At 50.3% G+C, this 17,850-nt stretch overlaps 1 protein-coding gene across 3 annotated transcripts in view; it reads right to left on the bottom strand.

Annotated features, from left to right (window-relative positions):
* Positions 1–724: 724 nt before the first annotated feature.
* GARNL3 (GTPase activating Rap/RanGAP domain like 3) overlaps positions 725–17,850 on the bottom strand; it is a 153,915-nt gene continuing 136,789 nt past the window's right edge. For all 3 annotated transcript variants that reach the window (XM_029203628.1, XM_029203629.1, XM_029203630.1), the window contains 7 exons: positions 14,298–14,364; positions 9,093–9,200; positions 7,611–7,729; positions 5,177–5,315; positions 4,212–4,427; positions 2,832–2,958; positions 725–1,191 (listed from right to left, as the gene is read on the bottom strand). In XM_029203628.1, the coding sequence (XP_029059461.1) occupies positions 1,014–1,191; positions 2,832–2,958; positions 4,212–4,427; positions 5,177–5,315; positions 7,611–7,729; positions 9,093–9,200; positions 14,298–14,364 (954 nt within the window). In that variant the 3' untranslated portion in view covers positions 725–1,013. The remainder of the gene's footprint in view (positions 1,192–2,831; positions 2,959–4,211; positions 4,428–5,176; positions 5,316–7,610; positions 7,730–9,092; positions 9,201–14,297; positions 14,365–17,850) is intronic.

Genomic DNA, 17,850 nt, shown 5'->3' with positions numbered 1-17,850 from the left:
TTAACAGGCAAATGATCTCAGGTTTCTTTTGATGGGTAATATAGGCAAGACGAGACAATAAAATGGAATCCATCAGACTAAAGCCAGAAGTAAATTATCTTCTTCATACCGCTTAAAACTGTTACAATATCAGCGAAACTAGGTTTCCCTCCTTTGATTTCCCCTGGCTAGAGGCTGACATCTCACTGTTTCATTCCCACCTGGCCAAACTCACATTTCCTTCTCACTTTAAGGAGGGAGCAACGGAAGGCAGATACATGATAAGAGGAAGGATAATCATTTGGTTCATGTGAGAGAGCAAAGCAGACTGGAACAAGAGGAGGGAGTTTGAGAATGATAATTCTGACGATGGAGAGTAACTGTTTCTTGGTTATATGATTTCACAATAACAATAAACCCCCCCCAAAAATCTTAAGACTCTTTAACAGGCTCCTATACCTTATTATTTTTTGTGAGACACAAAGAGAAAGAAGCAGGAGTTTCGAAGATCTAAAAATTCAGCTTTTCTCAAAAGCCTATAGACAGAAATGCAGCTGGTTCCAATCACAGTGAACTGAAACAGCAACAGGGGCCAAAGGTGCAGAAAGAAAACTTATTTATAATAAACTTTCAAAGCAATGGCTTTTCTTTATAAAAGAAACACAGTATGTGACAAAACAAAACTGTAATGAAAAAATAACTTTTCCATCTAAGTATATAAAATATAAGAGAAGGTTGCAGTAAATAAGAATGAACATTTTTGATTTATTCAAAGTTTCAATCTAAAACCTCAATGAAATCTACCACCTTTAATTACAAGGGTACTGATGGTTCCTGAACAGAAAGAAACAAAGGTTAAGATGGCACCGGACATTGGAGAGTGACCCAAACTGGCCGAGGGTGCAGAAGGTTTGGTCCAATAGACCACGGACAGGCTAAAAGCCACATTTTGTTGAGAACTGATGTCGGAACTGGTTAAAGAGTATAAACCTCCATAAGAAAATTAAAGATGGCAAACTCGACTGGGACTCTGTTTACTTCAAGTCAATAATGTCTTCGTCCGAGGAAGCTGTGAGCTGAAAGGGGCTGCTGCCCCAGACAGGGCTGCCTTCTCTCTCAGCCACAGGGTCCGGGTCAGAGCTTGTCGACTGGTAACGCCCCTCGGGATTGGCTTCAGAAGTGGAAGGACTTTCCAAGGAGCTCGACGTGATCCTAGAGGAGAAAAGTCACTGTGAACGGATCCTGGGGCACCGCTGAGCTGGCTGCTCTGTTTCCTGTTCCCCTAAACTCGGGAGCCCTTCTCCCCCTCCCCCTGCCATTATGGGGGAGAGGTGGGGAAGTGCAGGAGTGACCCCCACCCCAGCAGAGCTGGTGTTCTGCAGGCAGACAGGCCGATCTCATGGGTGGTTATGGGTTTTAAAGGCCAGCGGTGACACACAGGTGTTTGTGTGGAAAATCGGGATAATGTCGGGATAATGTCACTCTGTCTAAAACCCTCCCCTGGCTCCCCACGGCCTGACCCCTCCAGCCTCCTCCCAGCCCACCCCCGCCCTCTCTATTTTCTCCTGCATTCAGGACGCTCATTCTCTTGATACCTGCAAAACCAATCTGACCAAATTCAGGGAGTTCATTCATTCAACAAGTACTCATGGAGCCTGTAAAAGCCCCGACCCAGCCTCTGGCTGCTTTTGACCTTGCATCCTTGTCTGTGCTCAAGCTGAGCCACTCTCTTCCCTCTCTCTCTCTCTCTCTCTCTCTTCGGGGCCTTTACCCCTGCTATTCCTGCTGTCGGAGGGGCTGTGCCCCCAGCTCCTTCTCATTCAAAGCTCAGCTCAATGCCACTTCTTCCAAGAAGCCTTCCTTGACTCCCAGCCCCCACCTCAAGTAGACCTTCTATCTGCCCCACCCCCATCACTACCTTCTTATAGATTTCCTTGCAGTGCTTGTCACTAATGGAAATGATAGCATTTGCTTATTTGTTCACAGGTTTATTATCTGTTTCTCAACACTAGAATGTAAAGTCCACGAGTGCAGGGGCCTGGTCACACAGTAGGGGCTCAATGAAAGTGCATTGGATTAAAGCGTGAGTGAGTACTGCCCCTCTCTGGGCCAGGCTAATGCTTGCTTGATTTATGAGACCCGGCTCAGCCTTTCCTGATGTTTGGGACCCGCCACCCCCGGCCCAGGTGTGGTGTGATGGCATCCCTCATTCTTCTGCACCACCTGCCACCCTGGAATGCTGTAATTCCTAGAATGTCTTTGTTGGCCTTTCCCACCAGCCTGTGAACCCCTGAAGTTCAGCTCCATATCCCCAGCTCAGTGCCAGGTGCTCCAAGAATGTGTGTTGAATGACTCAGTGGAGCCTGGACACGTGCCCCCTTGCCCTCCACACAGGAGCAGGCAAGATGTTATCAAGGGACACGGAGAACCTCAGGGGACAAATCAGTGGGATTCAACAAACATTCATGGACACGCGATACTGAACGGCCATCCAGAAAGGCTGTACCTGTTTCCACGCCCACCACAAGTACTGGAGAGCGCCTGTCACTCCTACTGAGCATTCTTGTTTTAAAAAATCCCTGTCAATCTGGCGAGCAAAAAAAGTCTCAGTGTACTTTAATGTGCATTTGTTGGATTGCTAGTGAGGTCACCCGTTTGTCTGGGCCCCTACCTGGCAGGCAGTGTTCTCTGGGGATCCTCAGGGAGGAGCTGGCTGCTAACCCTCTGCTGTGGCTGGCCGAAGGGGCCGGCACATGGCATCCTCAGTCAGCAGGAAGGGCCCTGTGGCTGTCCTGTGACTTCAGGGGCCACCACCCTGAGAAGGGGCTGCTGGGGGCTGCGTCCCTCTTTACCTTTCGCTGCTAGTTGACCTCACTGTCCCTGGTTTAGGGCCTCCTTGGTTTTCTTCCACCCGCTTCCGGGCTTTTGACTTGGGCTTTGGTGCTCCTTCTGCCCTGGGCCCACCTTCATCGGAGAGGCCTGGATTGCAGGGGAGAATCACAGGTCAGAGGGTCATTACCACAGGGCTGCCACAGAGACAGAAAATGCCCTTTTCCTCTTGGTTGGGTATTGGTACATTATTGGGATCGAGGCAGGAAGAATGATGATAAAGTCTATATTTTTAAATGGTTTTCTTGTTGTCTTGTTGGTAGAAGGTCTTTTTTCTTCTGATTAGAACGAATATATGTATTGGGAAAAAAAGAGTCAGAGGAGTTTAATGAAGGAGAGAAAATCTACAGTCCTACCACTGGAAACTGTAATTCTCCAGCTCAGAGATTCAATTTCTGAAAAGCACAGTGGTTTATATAATAGTCGTTGGCAGATCAAGCTTTCTGAGGGTATAGTGGGTTAAAAATAGCAACGCATATGTTTAAAAAATGCCGTGGAAGGCACCAGCTTCTAAAACCAACTGCCTTTGCCAATGTCAAGGCCTGCCCTGTCAGGTGGTCCGAATCCCCTTCTCCAGTTGGTCAGGAAACATTACTGCAGGACAGGCATGTGCCAAGGCCAGCTGTCCTTGCAGTTTTATGCCGTGCAGATGCCAATTCAAGTTTTCAAACCAGTTCTTACTGGTTTGACATAACATTTCCATTTTTCCTCATTTTGTTTTTAAAATTCTGAACAAAAATCTTTACAACAGTCTAGCGTTTTCACAATCATCATGGTGCTTTATGCTTCTCTGGTCTGGTCTCCCACCTGTAAACTGAGAGAGGAGGGCACAGCAAAGATCTTACATCTCTACCATCCCCATAGAACTGTCCCACAGTCCAGGGGCTTTGAGAAGGATAACTGAACTGTACCACAGACTTGCAAGAAAACAAAGCATATGGAAAAAAATAAAAAACCCAAGTAAATTAAAATTTTGGATATACGAATGTGAAATGTTATCTGAGGACTTCAGGATATAAACCCTTCTGGACACTTTCCTAGGAAATTAGACATATGTAGATACTTATGTTTAAAAAAGTCATATCAGACTAGACCTACTGTTTTACAAACTGCCCTTTCCCCCCTGAACATGGTTTGGGCACTTTCCACATCAATAAATACAGATAGACACATCATTGTCATTGGGTAAATGATGTATAGTATTCCTCGGTGTAGGTGCACTATAATTTCTTTATAAATCCCTTATGAAAGTGCTCATTGTTTTTGAGGACAGTTAATATCCACAGATAAAACCAGCGGGTATCTTTACAAACAGTGCAAACACAAGAATCGAGAGCCATTACCCAGCAGCTCCCTGCGGGTCCTGCTTGCTATCTCTTTGATCTCCATGCGGGACAGGGACAAGGAGTGAGTGACAGGAATGGCCGCGATGCCGATGCCGATGGAGGTGGGCGGGGTGATGACCTTGGAGACTAAGGGCGATTTCAGAGGCCGCTCGATGCTTCTGCCCACCAGGTTTCTGAGTGGAATCTTGTACAGATTTTTGGACTGAATCTCACCTGAAATAAGAGTTCGAAAAGAACATCAGAACTTTTTAAGAAGAGTTCGTGTTATTCACAAGAGGATAATTCCTGGTTCCTCAACATAGTCAGCATGAAGGAAGAGTTTATGTGGCAGGCTGACCTCCCAAGTCTCATTGGGGGCAATAAAGTGAGGGTGCCCGACGGCTCTGTTTTCTAAGGGCATCGTGTTCATGGGTAAATGGGGAAAAGCGCACCCACTCCTGGTTACAGGAGAAAGGAGTCGACAAGAAAAGCACAGCTGTCCTGCTCGGGAGCTTCAAGCTCTTGTGACAACAAGCCATAGTGACGACTTATGTGGTGAGAAGTTAGGAAAAGCACGAGGCAGTAACCACAACAAAGGCCTGCGGGCAGGGTTCAAGGGTGAAGCCAGGCAGAGTGAAAGTTGGGTGCTGAGTAATGTGTGTGTATGACTATGTCCTTTAAGCTATAAAAACCTACTATATTGTTAACATCCCTGAAGGAAAGATAAGTTGCTGGGGCAAGTTGGAATCTCTCTAGCCCTCAGCTCCCTTCTCCCCATTGCAACAACTGTTTTCATAATGGGATTTTTTTGGGGGGGCATTATCACAAGGTTTCTTAAGAATGCAACCACACTGCAAGTTTTTTTATGGCTTCAAATAGTGAGTTCCTTCGGCAGTAGTCACATGTCAGTATTTGACAATGAACTAGAGAAATCAGAATGGATCAAAACTATCTATCATAAGACAGTAAAAATTGGACTTCACCTTCCCCCAGGGAAGAAGGAAACACTGGAGTATCTCTGCCCGGGGGTGTCTGAGGAGAATTGTGGGCACTGGCCCCCTTGGAGCTGCCTCCGGATGAGACCTCGTTCACAGATGCGGTTGCTGTGAAGTATATATCCGACTAGAGAGAAAGAGAAGGCGTTACTGAGCCACCTGCTGTTACAGGCCCTGCGCCCACCGGCCCTTCTGTCATCACTGCAGGGCCCCCAACTGCCCCCCCCCCCCACTCGGGGACTGTGGTGCAGGAACGAGCCGGGGAGGCGGCTTCCAGCTCTGCGCTCAGACGCTTCCTGAGCGCTAACCTCACCCACTTATCTGTTTGCTGATACCCAATAGAAAAGAGTCCATTTCCCACACACCTGCTGCAAACACAGACACAACACACCTCCCCGACACGGGCCTCGGGCGCCTGGAGGTTAGAACTGGAGAGGGTTTGGGATTCAGTCAGGCCGTGTCACAGGTGGGGAAGTGGGTTCTCATGATTCAGCAAATACTCAAGCACACCCTCGATGAGCTGGTTTTGGGGTAACGGCGGTGGTATGTGGACTCAGGGACACTGAGTTTCAGGGATTTTGCAAGCTGGCTGCTAAACACAGCCATTATTAAACTTAAATTATAAACTTAAACTAAAAAACAAAGGAACTAAATATCAAAATTCAGCCATTCCTAATTATTTTACTACCTTGAGTATTCTCCAAGCTCTTGAGGTAAGTTACATGAACACTGTCTTGGGCGGGTGGGGCGATGCTGTGTAACAGCGGCTCCTAACGCTGTGTTCCATCGTGTCACATGGGAAGCCTGAGATCAGTCATGGGGACTGTTTACACCATGGAAATCGGCAAATGCTACAAATCAGAGCTTGATTTGTTGTTTTGTTGATTGTCTAGACTTACAGTGATGAAGAAAATGTTAATAATGAAGGTTAAAATTAAAAGTGTGTTGAATCTAATGCTAAAATTGAGAGAAGTTTTGGTTTAATGACTTGTACGAGGGTGAAAACAGTTTAATGGATCACATATCAGATTTTTAATAAATAAATAAATTTATTTATTTATTTTTGGCTGTGTTGGGTCTTCGTTGCTGTGCGTGGGCTTTTCTCTAGTTGCAGTGAGTGGGGGCTACTCTTCGTTGCAGCGCACAGGCTTCTCATTGCGGTGGCTTCTCTTGTTGCGGAGCAGGGCTCTAGGTGCACGGGCTTCAGTAGTTGTGGCACGTGGGCTCAGTAGTTGTGGCTCGTGGGCTCTAGAGCGCAGGCTCAATAGTTGTGGTGCACAGGCTTAATTGCCCTGCGGCATGTGGGATCTTCCCGGGCCAGGGCTCGAACCCGTGTCCCCTGCATTGGCAGGCAGATTCTTAACCACTGCGCCACCAGGGAAGCCCCACACATCAGATTTAATGACAACAAACTTGGAAAAAGAAGAACGGATGGAGATATAATTCCAACCATAAAATTGTGGTTGATCTGCAGCATTAGTTTGGCTACAGAGAAAGGAATTCAGCCAAAATTAACAAAAGCATTTTGTGAGAGCCAGTTGGCTAAATGGACTTTTAAGATAAAAGCATTGTATATTTTATTATTTGTAAATTGTAAGCTATTTATATTTTATAATTAGTAAAATTTGTAATCAACTGATGTCCATATATGTGTGTGTATACATACACACACCCATTTTCCAGAGGGCTGGTGGTGGTTACACACTTACCAGCACCCCACTGGCGCTACGTTAGTGAATAAGATGCTCAGTCTCTGCTCTCACAGAACTGTCAGTGCAGTGGGGAAAGTACGCAGTCACCCACCACCAAATGTGATGCAGGTCAGGATGGAAAAGTGCTCCAGGCGTGCAGCAGGCACCAGCCTGGCCTGGCGAGCCAGGGAGAGGGTGTGGGGCTGACTTGGGGGAGGGGACTAGAACAAGACCTGTTGGATTATGCGCCAGGAGTAGAAGACAGCTTGGAAGATCGTCGTTCCTGCATCCTTCGGCTTTGGTCACATTCTGTTACCAGACGTGAATTAGTCTGTCGGCCATAGTTTGTGGGACACAAATTCAAACTGAGGACAGACAGCGGCAAAGGAAGAAAGGAACATTGCAAGCTCTTACTTTTCTAGACTTGGCCTCTTCTTCAGGGCAACAGTGACCCAGGCTTTGATGGGGTGTCTCTCTTTTCAGTTGGGCGCTCCCCAACTGCCACCAGCACCGACGAGTCTCTTAACACTAAGGAGGCCGTTTTGAAGCCCAAGGGGACTCGCACAGGAAAACGCAACCCATGAGCCTGTTTTCAGCTTTCTCATCTCAACACTCACGAGGTGTTGGCATTGTCAGCCTCACCGTGAACATGTCTGCGCCCGCCTGAAACCTCATGGTGCTGGGGGTGCCCAAAGCCCCTCACACAGAAATAAAAGCCCAGTTCTACTCACCCTGGAGGCCACGAGCTGCAGCTGAGGCACGACGGCCGTGTGGACCAGGTTCCCGTTCACCACCAGGCGGATTTCCATGGAGTCGGTGGTGAAGGCCAGCAGGTAGGGGAATGCACAGACTGCAAGGCAATGGGGCGTCAGCTCCCAGCCTGTGCCTGCGGCTGTGGAGCTGCAAGGACCCTCTCACATCCCCCTTGCTCCTCCGGCAACTCCCATCTCTCCCCTTCCTCTGGCTGCTTCTCTTCTTCGTTCACGGGTGCGTGTCCCCCAATTCCAGGAAAGCCTGCCTTAGCTGCCAGGCTTCTGCCCAGGGACGTGTGCACTGTCCCAGCTTCTCCCTGTGCCCTTCTCCTGCTGCAGTCCTGTACCCGATCTTCCGGGGGCGCACCGCCCACCCAGGTCCTGGAGACCTTCCCCCTATGGTCCAGACTGCAGGTTGACATGGGCTTCGCACATGCCTTCCACCCGGGAACCTAGCCTTTACTCCTTCCTCATTCCCTGTCTCTGGGTCACCCTCCCCTATGCTCCTCCTGTCTGTGTGTCTGGGCAGGGACTGCTGAGTTATTTGTTAAACGTTGGTCCCTCTTCTTGAGATCTTTTTGATGACTTCCAGGTGCCATAGCTGCCCCAGTGGCCCTGTGAGCCCACCTTTGTCTTTTTTACCGGCCACTTCGCACTCTCTCCTTCACGCTGGCCCACTCCCTCTGCCCTCTCTCCTTGGCGACTCATCCGTTCTCTTGGCTTCACCTTGACTCTTCCTACCACACCCACGCCTCTAGCCTTGATCTCTCAAGTGGGCCCCCGGTGCAGTGCCGTGGCTCAGACCTGAGAGCCGTTTCCAACCCTTCCCTCCCTTTTTTACCATAACTAATCTGCATCTGAGCCGACCCCATCCTCCGAGTGTCTGGATCCATTCCTCTGCTCTCCTCTCAAAACTCTATCATGTTTACCTATCAACAAAGCCTTCTACTTTGAGGAAAACAGTGCTAAGATTCTTGGCTCTGATCTGACTCTCCCCAGGCAGATGCCCAGCTGTGGATCTTGAATCACAGAAACGAAGCACCACCACTCACGTCCTGAGTTTTCAGTGGCAGGCAAAGTGCCTGAGTTTCTGTAATTCTAGACTTTCAAGCTTCAAAATGTATAAAAAGGACGCCAAGTGCACTGTGCTCCTCCCCCAAGTCTGTCAGAGTTTTGAGGCTGGAGATCTTGTTCAAGATCTACTGAAACTGATATTTAATTGCTCTCGAATGCTCACATGCTCAGGCACTGAGAAGACCTGGGAGGAACAGTGGAAGACAATAGTCCCCAAAGGGGAACAAAATGAAAAACAATTAAAGAAGGAAAGCCTCTGAGTACTCACTATACTCACATAATTCATAGCAATTTAGCGGTAAGCCAGTGAGTTTGCCTACATAGGATGGAACAGTTCAGATATGTCTATTGAGCGGGAAAGAACATGATGATAAAGGGTTTCCTTACCAATCGCACAGGGAGCCTGGTTCCAACAGAACTGGAAATCTGACGCAGAGGGTTGAACCAAAAAAGAGCCACCATTAAACGGGCAAACCTTTTTATAGATGCAACTGTCTGCAACGAAACAAGAGCGACTCATTTTTGTTAGAGACAACACTCAGGTAGCCATAATTAGATAAATGAGAAACAGGCCACAAGAATAGCATCCTATCTGCTCGTTCTTTATGAAAGCCGGGACGAATATCGCCATGATGCCAGATTCTCAGGCGCAGGAGGCAGTCTGAGCCAGAGTGATGTTTCTGCTACAAGTCATCATAGCTGCCGTTTTTGGAGAATTTACTATCAGCCAGGCACCGAGCTTCAAAACATTCTTCCGTTTAATCTGTACAAACTTATGAAGTAGATGCTATTATTACACTCATTTTACAGATGAGAAAATTGAGGCAAAGAGCAGCGAAGTAGCTTGTCCACAGCCTCACAAGTTCTACTTGGGAGAGAACCAGGTTGGCTTGATTGCAGAGGAGAAGGGGCACTTGAAGGCAGCCCCTGGATGGAGGAAGGCCTCCTACAAGGGGATCACGCTCTGAGCCTCACTCAGCAGGACATGTGTGATGGGAGCTGTACACCACTCCCCCAACATTTTATTATGAACATTTGAAGCCATGTGCCTGTATCACCTTGGTGAATCTGAGCCAGCATTAAATTAAGGCCAGGTTAATTCAGTTACCCAGTTCCTGGCTTGCTCCGAGCTCTAAACACAAGTCCAGGTGGTTCAGACCCTCTTCGAGTGAGAAAGGTCACGTAGAAACAAAGGCCCCTTTTATTCCAGAAGCCCATCACGTTTTAGCCATACAATCTTATTTTTAAAAACAGCCTTACTGAGATGTAATTTATATACCATAAAATTCATCCATTTTAAGCATTCAAGTCAATGAACTGTAGTGTGCTTATAGAGGCGCACAACATCACAATCTGGTTTTATAACATTTTCATCACCCTCGTAAGAGACATCACGCCCATGAAGCAGTCTCTTGCCATTCCTAGCGTGAGAATCGACAGCTGTGGCCCCTCTGTGAGAGGGCAGAGGTCATGGAGCCAGAGCTGCTGCTGCTGCCCGCTGCGACGTGGGGCTAGGCTGGGGATGACCACCGCTGGCCCACCTGAAGCTTCGGGTCTCCTTTGATGTGACCACTGTGCCTTGTCAAGCAGTTAACTTATACTGTCTCATCACTGTTCTTCTAACAGAGTGAGTTATCGGGACAGAAAAACTCACCAGAGTCAGTTCTGTTTCTGCTACAGTGGGCTCACTAGGGGAGAAAAAGCGTCCCCATGCTCAGCCGAAGACCTCGCTCCCTGAGAGAATGCGCGCCCGGATCTCCCCGCAGCGGCTCCCCCAGCTGCTGTGTCCTGCCCACAACTCTGGATGCCGTGGGGTGCAGCTCACCCCCTCTCCACTCTGGCCGGCGGCTTTCTCCCCCTCAGGGACTTCTCCCCTCTGTCCTGCACCGCAGTTTCCCCTTCTCCATCGGATCCTTCCCGACAGCCTTACCCATGCTGTTTATTCCACCTTTTAGAAAACAAAATCCTTCGCCTCTCTTCCTCCTCTAGCTGTTACACCCTTCCTTATTCTTCTTCCCTTAAAGCAAAATTCTTTGGAAGACTTGTCTGGACTCCCTGGCTCTACTTCCTCTTTCCCAATCTCTCCTGACCTGTGCAATCAGGCTTTTGTCCCCACTTCTTCCCCAGAGACACCTGCTCTTGTCAAGTTTCCTAGTGGCCTTGTAAAGCCAAGCGCCACCTCAGACCCGATCTGCCAGAGGCAGACGGCACAGCGGGTCACCATCCCTTCAACACTGCCTCTCAGGGCCTCATCCCACTTTCTCCTGTCCTTCCAGCCACTCCTCAGTCTACTTTGCTGGTTCCTCCTGTCTCTCCCCGCTTCCCGGTGGGTGATCTCTTTAGTCTCAGGACCCTAAAGGTCACTTGCCTGCTAATGACCCCCAGGGAGCCCTCTCCGGAGCCCGCACTTGAACCAGATGATCGCTCACTGTCTGCACTGGGATATCTCAGAGGTCCTGATGGGTCATAACTGGACTTTTGATCTTTCTCCCCAAACTCGCTCTTCTAAAAGCCTCCCTCATCTCCGTAAATGGCATTCTCTGTTCTCCCAGCTGCTCACGTCCCCAGACTGCAGTCCTCCTTTTCTCTTCCCCTCACAGCCACACTTTATTCACCAGCACGTTACCTTGGTTCTCACGTGCAAAGCACATCTAGGACCTGACCACTGCTCAGCGCCTCCCCTGCGGCGGTCCTGGTCCAAGCCCCTGGCGTGCTCGTCAGATGAGCGCGGTCCCCGCCCTTCCCGCTTCCACACCATGGCGGGGGTGGAGCCGCTTTCCTCTTACAGACCCTCTCGCCCCTCTGCTCAAAAGCCTCCAGTTGCTCACCAGGGTGCAACGCAAAGACCTTTCACCTACCGGGCCCTGCTGGAGTCTGGTCCTCTTTGCCGATGTCATTTTTATCCACTCGCACCCTCGCTCACTCTGTTATGAGTCACCTTGAGGTCATCACGGGTCATCTTGGGGTCACCTTGACCATACTGGAGTGTTCCTCCTCAAGGTCTTTACACCTGCCCTCGTCCCTGCCTGAAACACTCACCCTGATACCTTCATGTTCAACACTCAGTCCTGATACCTGGACTCCGTTTGGGTCTTCGGTCCTCGCCCCTCTCCCAGCGAGGCCTGCCTTCCTCACCCCCTGTAACTGGTGACCGGTGACCCGCACACCCCACTCCTGCCCAGTCCGGCCCCTCTTCCGGCCCCTCTTCCCCCTTCATTTCCCCTCAGCACTCAGCACCATTTAACAAACTGCATGTGTTTCTTATTTATCTTGTTAATTGTCTACCTGTTCTCTTTAAAATGTAAACTCCACCTGATGGCTGGATTTGTGCTTATATTCACTGCTGAAACCCCTAGATATCGGAAGTGCTGGGTAAAGATTTGCTGAATGAATGAACGACTCAGGAAGGACACAGCAGCCTTGTGTTTCTAAAGGCCCAGGTCCCTTACACACATCCCCTCTCCTCTCCCCTGTCCCACCTCAACTCCCACTAGGGGAGAGCAACCTGCTGGGGGCTTTGAGGGGCTGGGCTGGAGGAGACCCTGGCCCCTGAGCACAGAGCCTCCTGGACGGGTCGGGTGGCTGTGTTGTGCCTGGGAGGCCAGACCCGGCCTCCACCTGCCTCAGAGGGGATCACGCAGGCCTGGAGGAGGCGACCGGACTGCAGTCCATAGGCGCCCCCCCGCCGGCCCCCCATGCTTTCCAATGGATAAGCCCCAGGGGAGCAGAGGGCGCTCCCTTCCAATAACCAGTGCTGGTGGCCTCTGCACCCGAGGGGAGGGGCCTCCAAATTAGACTGAACTGATTCAGAAAAGGAAGCGAAGCTGTTTCTCGAACCCCAGAGCTGTGCAGCCTGTTCACACCCATGAACTGGCGCCCATGCCTGCTGTTCCCTGAAGCGTGAGCTCACTGTGTCCCTGGCAGGGCCTTTCACTGTTGTGTCTCGAGAGCCCGACACGGGCCTGGCACAGAGAGGGCCGTCCCTTGTGGTTAAAAAGAGCCGCCTGAACGGGGGCTGGTGCGGGGGCAGGATGCTAAGAAAGTCACTGCCTGGGAAGCAGCTCAGAATCTATGACTTCCCTCCTTTGACTTTCCCCATCCAGCTGGTGGGGAACAGTGTATAGGTTCTAATTTTAAAACAAATTTCTCTGAAGAAAAGCCCCTTTCTGCATGTAGAAAAGTTTTTGACTTATCTGAGATAAAAATTTCTCTATAGAAAACTCTGGGTTTCTGGAAGTTATATTTTAGAAAGGAGCAGACATATGATAAAAATCAGCTTCAAATTTGAGAAGGGTTTAGACAGATCTGTGGATAAAATATCCTAAAAGAGCGATTTATTGGTGAAGTTCTCTCCTTGTGACTACCTTCTCCTGATTCCCCATAAATCTCGAATTTTGAAAGAGGGTGTTTATCAAACAAATTTCTCTACTGAAAATTACCATACTTACTAATCAAAGATTAATTAATCAAAATATCTGCCCCACGCGATATAACCAGCATGACCACTCTAAATCGATACAATTCTAGGCTGAAAAAAATATATTTTATTGTTTTAGTTAGACTGGGCAGGCTTATCCGGAAAATATCTTACTACCTTTGCGTTAAAAAGATCTTTTTGGGCTTCCCTAGTGGCGCAGTGGTTGAGAATCTGCCTGCTAATGCAGGGAACACGGGTTCGAGCCCTGGTCTGGGAAGATCCCACATGCCGCAGAGCAGCTAGGCCCGTGAGCCACAACTACTGAGCCTGCGCGTCTGGAGCCTGTACTCTGCGACAAGGGAGGCTGTGATAGTGAGAGGCCTGCGCACCGCAATGAAGAGTGGCCCCCACTTGCCACAACTAGAGAAGGCCCTCGCACAGAAACAAAGACCCAACACAGCAAAAATAAATTAATTAATTAATAAACTCCTACCCCCAACATCTAAAAAAAGGGAAAAAAAGAGATCCTTTTTATTATAGTATCACATTAGCTTTTGAAATGCTGGAAATCCTTGAAGACCCTATTTGATATCTTTGGTCTGCCTGAAACCCACCTGCCACCTGACCCACACTAACCCAGCTGAGGCCGGGTACGCCAGGTTGAGGCTGATTTCATTAACACCCGAGAAATAACAAAAAGGGCAAGAGTAACTGTGGTTAAAATTTGGGGCACTGGAGTCAAGAGGGCCCCAAATGTGCAGCTGGGCTCTGCCATTTGTAGCTGCGCAATCTTGAGAAAGTCCGTTCACCGCTCCAGGTCTCAGGAGCCTTACCTCCCTCCAGATGACAGACAGTAACAGAAAAAGTCAATGGAACGGTGACCGAGGTGGGTGAAGCACAGCGCGTGGCACACAGTAAGGGCTGCCTAGATGGAAGCCACTGCTATCACTCCCACGTCCCGGAGACACCCCCAGGCGGCCCCTGCACCGTCTTACCAGGAGGTCTGGCGTATTGGGAGATCCAGGCAGGAAGGCAATTTTTAGATAGGCCCTGGAGTGGAATTAAGGACCCAGGAACGATACATCAGGTAAATCTAAAGCTAAGTCCCTTTAAATTGTCCAGAAAAAAACCCAGTTGATTCCAGCAAATAGAGACCAAACACGCCCCGTACTTACAGTTGTAACACAGGAGCAGACCGGCTTCCCCGTCTTCGTACACATCAATAGCTGCAACGAGATTAACCTGCAATGAGAATGGGCAATGGCGGTGGGCAGGCTGGACACTGACACTATGAAAAGACGCTCTCAAGTTACGGCTTCTGTAAACTCAGGCACTGGGGGGCGTTCCCACCTCACCACCGCCCACAACGCCACAGGGGTGGCCACGACTGCAGTCCACGGGGACTTTCGCACCCTCTTTTCCCACGCTTTGAGAAGCTCTGTAGGCAGACATCTCCACTCTCTATTGACAGGCGTCTTATTTGTACAGTGGGCTCAGTCCACAAAAGCTTTTCACATGGGTTATTTGTTTCACTCTCACATCAACCCCTAAAGTACGTGGCATTGCTCCCATTTTACAGATGAGGAAAGTGAGGCTCAGAGAGGTGCAGTCGCTCTAGTGCCTCAGGTAGAAGGGTGCTCCAGCCAAGATCTGAACCGGGTCCCCCGTTCTTTTCCAAGCTTAACACCCCTGCACTTCGGCCACAAACTTCTGCTTCAAACACAGTCTCTGAATCTCAGGATCACCGTGTCTGCATTTCTTTTCCAAGCTTAACACCCCTGCACTTCGGCCACTTCCTCCTGCTTCAAACACAATCTCTGAATCTCAGGATCACCGTGTCTGCACTTCTCTTCCCTCTCCTTCACTTCCAGGGAGGCGGCATGACACGATGCAGAGAGTGTCGGAAGCCCTAGCTCCGTGGCCTGGGCGAGCTCTTCTTCTCCGGCCTCCGTTTCTGCTTTTGAGAAGACCGTTCTCAACCTGTTAGTGTCCTTGGCCCCTCTTGAGCTTCAAAACTCTGACCCTGTAAAAATCTCCTGCTTCTTTCATTGCCTCACTTGTCTTCTCGGCCCTTGTAGTCTGTCCTCCTTCACCACCAGGGACACTGCCCTCTCTGAGCACCATGAAGATTTCCTTCTCCCCAGCCTGGAGGTCTTTGGCCATAGCTCATCTCTCCATCCAGAGATCCGCAGCCTCTGACGTGAGACGTCTCCTCCCTCCCGCCCTCTCTCCCACTTCAGATTATTCTTCCATTTCTTGGCTCTTCTCTCATTTAGAAAAATCCCCACATTTACAGCTTCAGATTTTACTCTGCTCAAAATCTCTAGATCTACAACCTCAGGCACACATTCTCCTCAGAGCTCCAGCCCATATTCCTAAGTCTTTTCTCTCAAACGCAACAGGTTCCATACCCAGGAACGCATGAGGCAGCGTAGGGGAACAGATGGGAGCACGACGCTGGTCAGACAGCCCCGAGCTGCAATCCTGCCTGTACCACTCGCTGCCTCTGTGGCTTGTCACAAGTGGCTTAACTTCTGGCCCCAGGTCTTTACCTGTGAACCGCTGTAATGGTAATCCTGACTCTGCTGGATCATCATGAGAATTCCATGAAACAAGGCACACGTTTTTGCACAGGGCCTGATACATAATCAGCACTCCATGGAGGCTACTATCTTTATGTCGCACGTGACTAGCTGCCTTCTAAGCCTCCTCCTTGCTGTTAGCAGAGCTAGCCCCAAAGCCTTGGCGGCTCCCCTTCTCACCCAAGTCCAGCAGCATCCTCTTCTGTGTCTCACCCCCTGCTGCACCCCAGGCTAGGCCTGACCTCTCCAGCAGGGGCGCGTGTCCTTGTCTCCCTCTGGCCCAGCTCTCTCCAGCCCCTTCCAGTCTCTGAGCTGCCCAGCACTGCACTGGGGCCCCTCCGCACCCCAGGCCCTCCTCCTCACTGCTCTTCTCCTCTAAACGGTCTCACGACTGTGCTGAAGCCCCGCTGGCCACCCTCAGCCAGGGCCTCTGCCTTGTGTCTGGCAAGTCCCTGCAATGGAACCCCGGCCCATCTCCCACCCAGTATTACCTGGCATTGTACTAGGTGCCATCAAGCACACAGAAATGAAAGGGCAGGGTCTCACCCCTTAAGAAAAAGTCAGAAAAGCATACAGGCACGTAAAGCATGGTATAATGGGGCCAAGGCCAGAACCAAGAGTTGTGGAGCTCTGTGGGGGTGGGAGACGGCGAGGCTCCGAGGTCAAGGGTGCTGATTCTGGGATCAGAGAGACCTGGGGGTCAAATCCCAAATACTTCCCCTGCTGCTGTAGGTCACAGCCCTCGTTTTTAATTATCTGCATGACGTGCGCTGCTGCCCGGCGTTCCCCTGCTTGTTTGTCCGTTTGCTGGCACTCTCCTCCCCACCGGATCTCAGCTCCATGAAGCAGAGGCCTTGCCGACCCGCTCACGTGACATCCTCAGCACGTGGATCAGGGCCTGTCGAGTGGCAGGAGCAGAGTACGTACTTCTCGAACGCATGACCGGGTCAATGAAATCCCAACTCTGCCACTTGAGAGGAGTGGGTACCTAGGTCAGTGGTTGAACCTCTCGGAACCTCAGCGTCTTCATGTGTAGAATGGGAGATACTAGAACATCCACTCCTGTAGGGGCTGAGGATTCCGTGAGGTCATGCAGGGCCTGGTACTTGGTAAACGCTCTATAATGTCAGCTGGTGGCACTATTTAGCTATGGAACCAGCACCAGTGGGGTATGTCACGGGAGGGAACAGCCCTTGAGCCCCCTCGGCCCTGGAGGGAACCCTCCCATCCCCAGCACTTTGACTTAAGAGTCACTTCCTCCTCAGGTGTCCCCGTACTTGTCAGTTAGATGACACTTATCTCAGCTAGAGGCTTCGAGCCCTAGAGGGTGTGGCTGTCTGCTCTGCCAGGCTGTGCACTTCCTGAGGGGAGTGGCCAAGGGCTGCCAGCTTTGCAGCCTGGACCTGCTCTCCCCATCACGCTCTGTGACGAGGCTGTGGATGCCACAGGCTGGGTTTAAGGGCATGGCCTTGGGAGCAGGCAGCCTGGGTTCAAGTCCTGATCCTGCTACTTACTAGCTGTGTGCTTCGGGGTTAATGTGGCTCCTCCTTTCGGAGCCTCAGTTTCCTTTTCTGCAGAAACGGGGAAGTGAACAGCACATTCCTGTCAAGGCTACGGGGCCAAAATTCAGGGACAGAGACCACAGCATGGACTCAACCACTCCTTCCTCAGGTCCCCCATTGCATTTCATCAGACTTTATTAACACTTAGCAAGGTGAGGCCAGGTTCGTGTGTGCATGTTCCATATACATACAGATGTTGATACAGGTGTCGGCTCCCAGGACAGGGGGGCGGGGGGTGGGCGCTGGCAGGAGTCATTCCTGCAGCAGTTTCTTGACCAGGCGAGGACCTGAGAATTAACTAGGGAGCTTTTAAAAGATACGTATTCTGGGTTCTCGCTCCTAGACATCTAGATATAGTAGGTCTAGGGTAGGACATAGGCACTGGCTTTTTATTTTTTCCTTGATTAAAAATAGTTCATTTGGGCTTCCCTGGTGGCGCAGTGGTTGCGAGTCCGACTGCCGATTCAGGGGAAACGGGTTCGTGCCCCGGTCCGGGAGGATCCCACATGCTGTGGAGCGGCTAGGCCCATGAGCCATGGCCACTGAGCCTGCACGTCTGGAGCCTGTGCTCCACAACGGGAGAG

The sequence above is a fragment of the Monodon monoceros genome, unplaced genomic scaffold (assembly GCF_005190385.1).
Source record: "Monodon monoceros isolate NGI ecotype Baffin Bay Population unplaced genomic scaffold, NGI_Narwhal_1 Super_Scaffold_5, whole genome shotgun sequence".
In the NCBI taxonomy this organism is placed as follows: domain Eukaryota; kingdom Metazoa; phylum Chordata; class Mammalia; order Artiodactyla; family Monodontidae; genus Monodon; species Monodon monoceros.
Note: the sequence above shows the minus strand (reverse complement) of the source record. Positions and strands in the feature narration are given on the sequence as shown.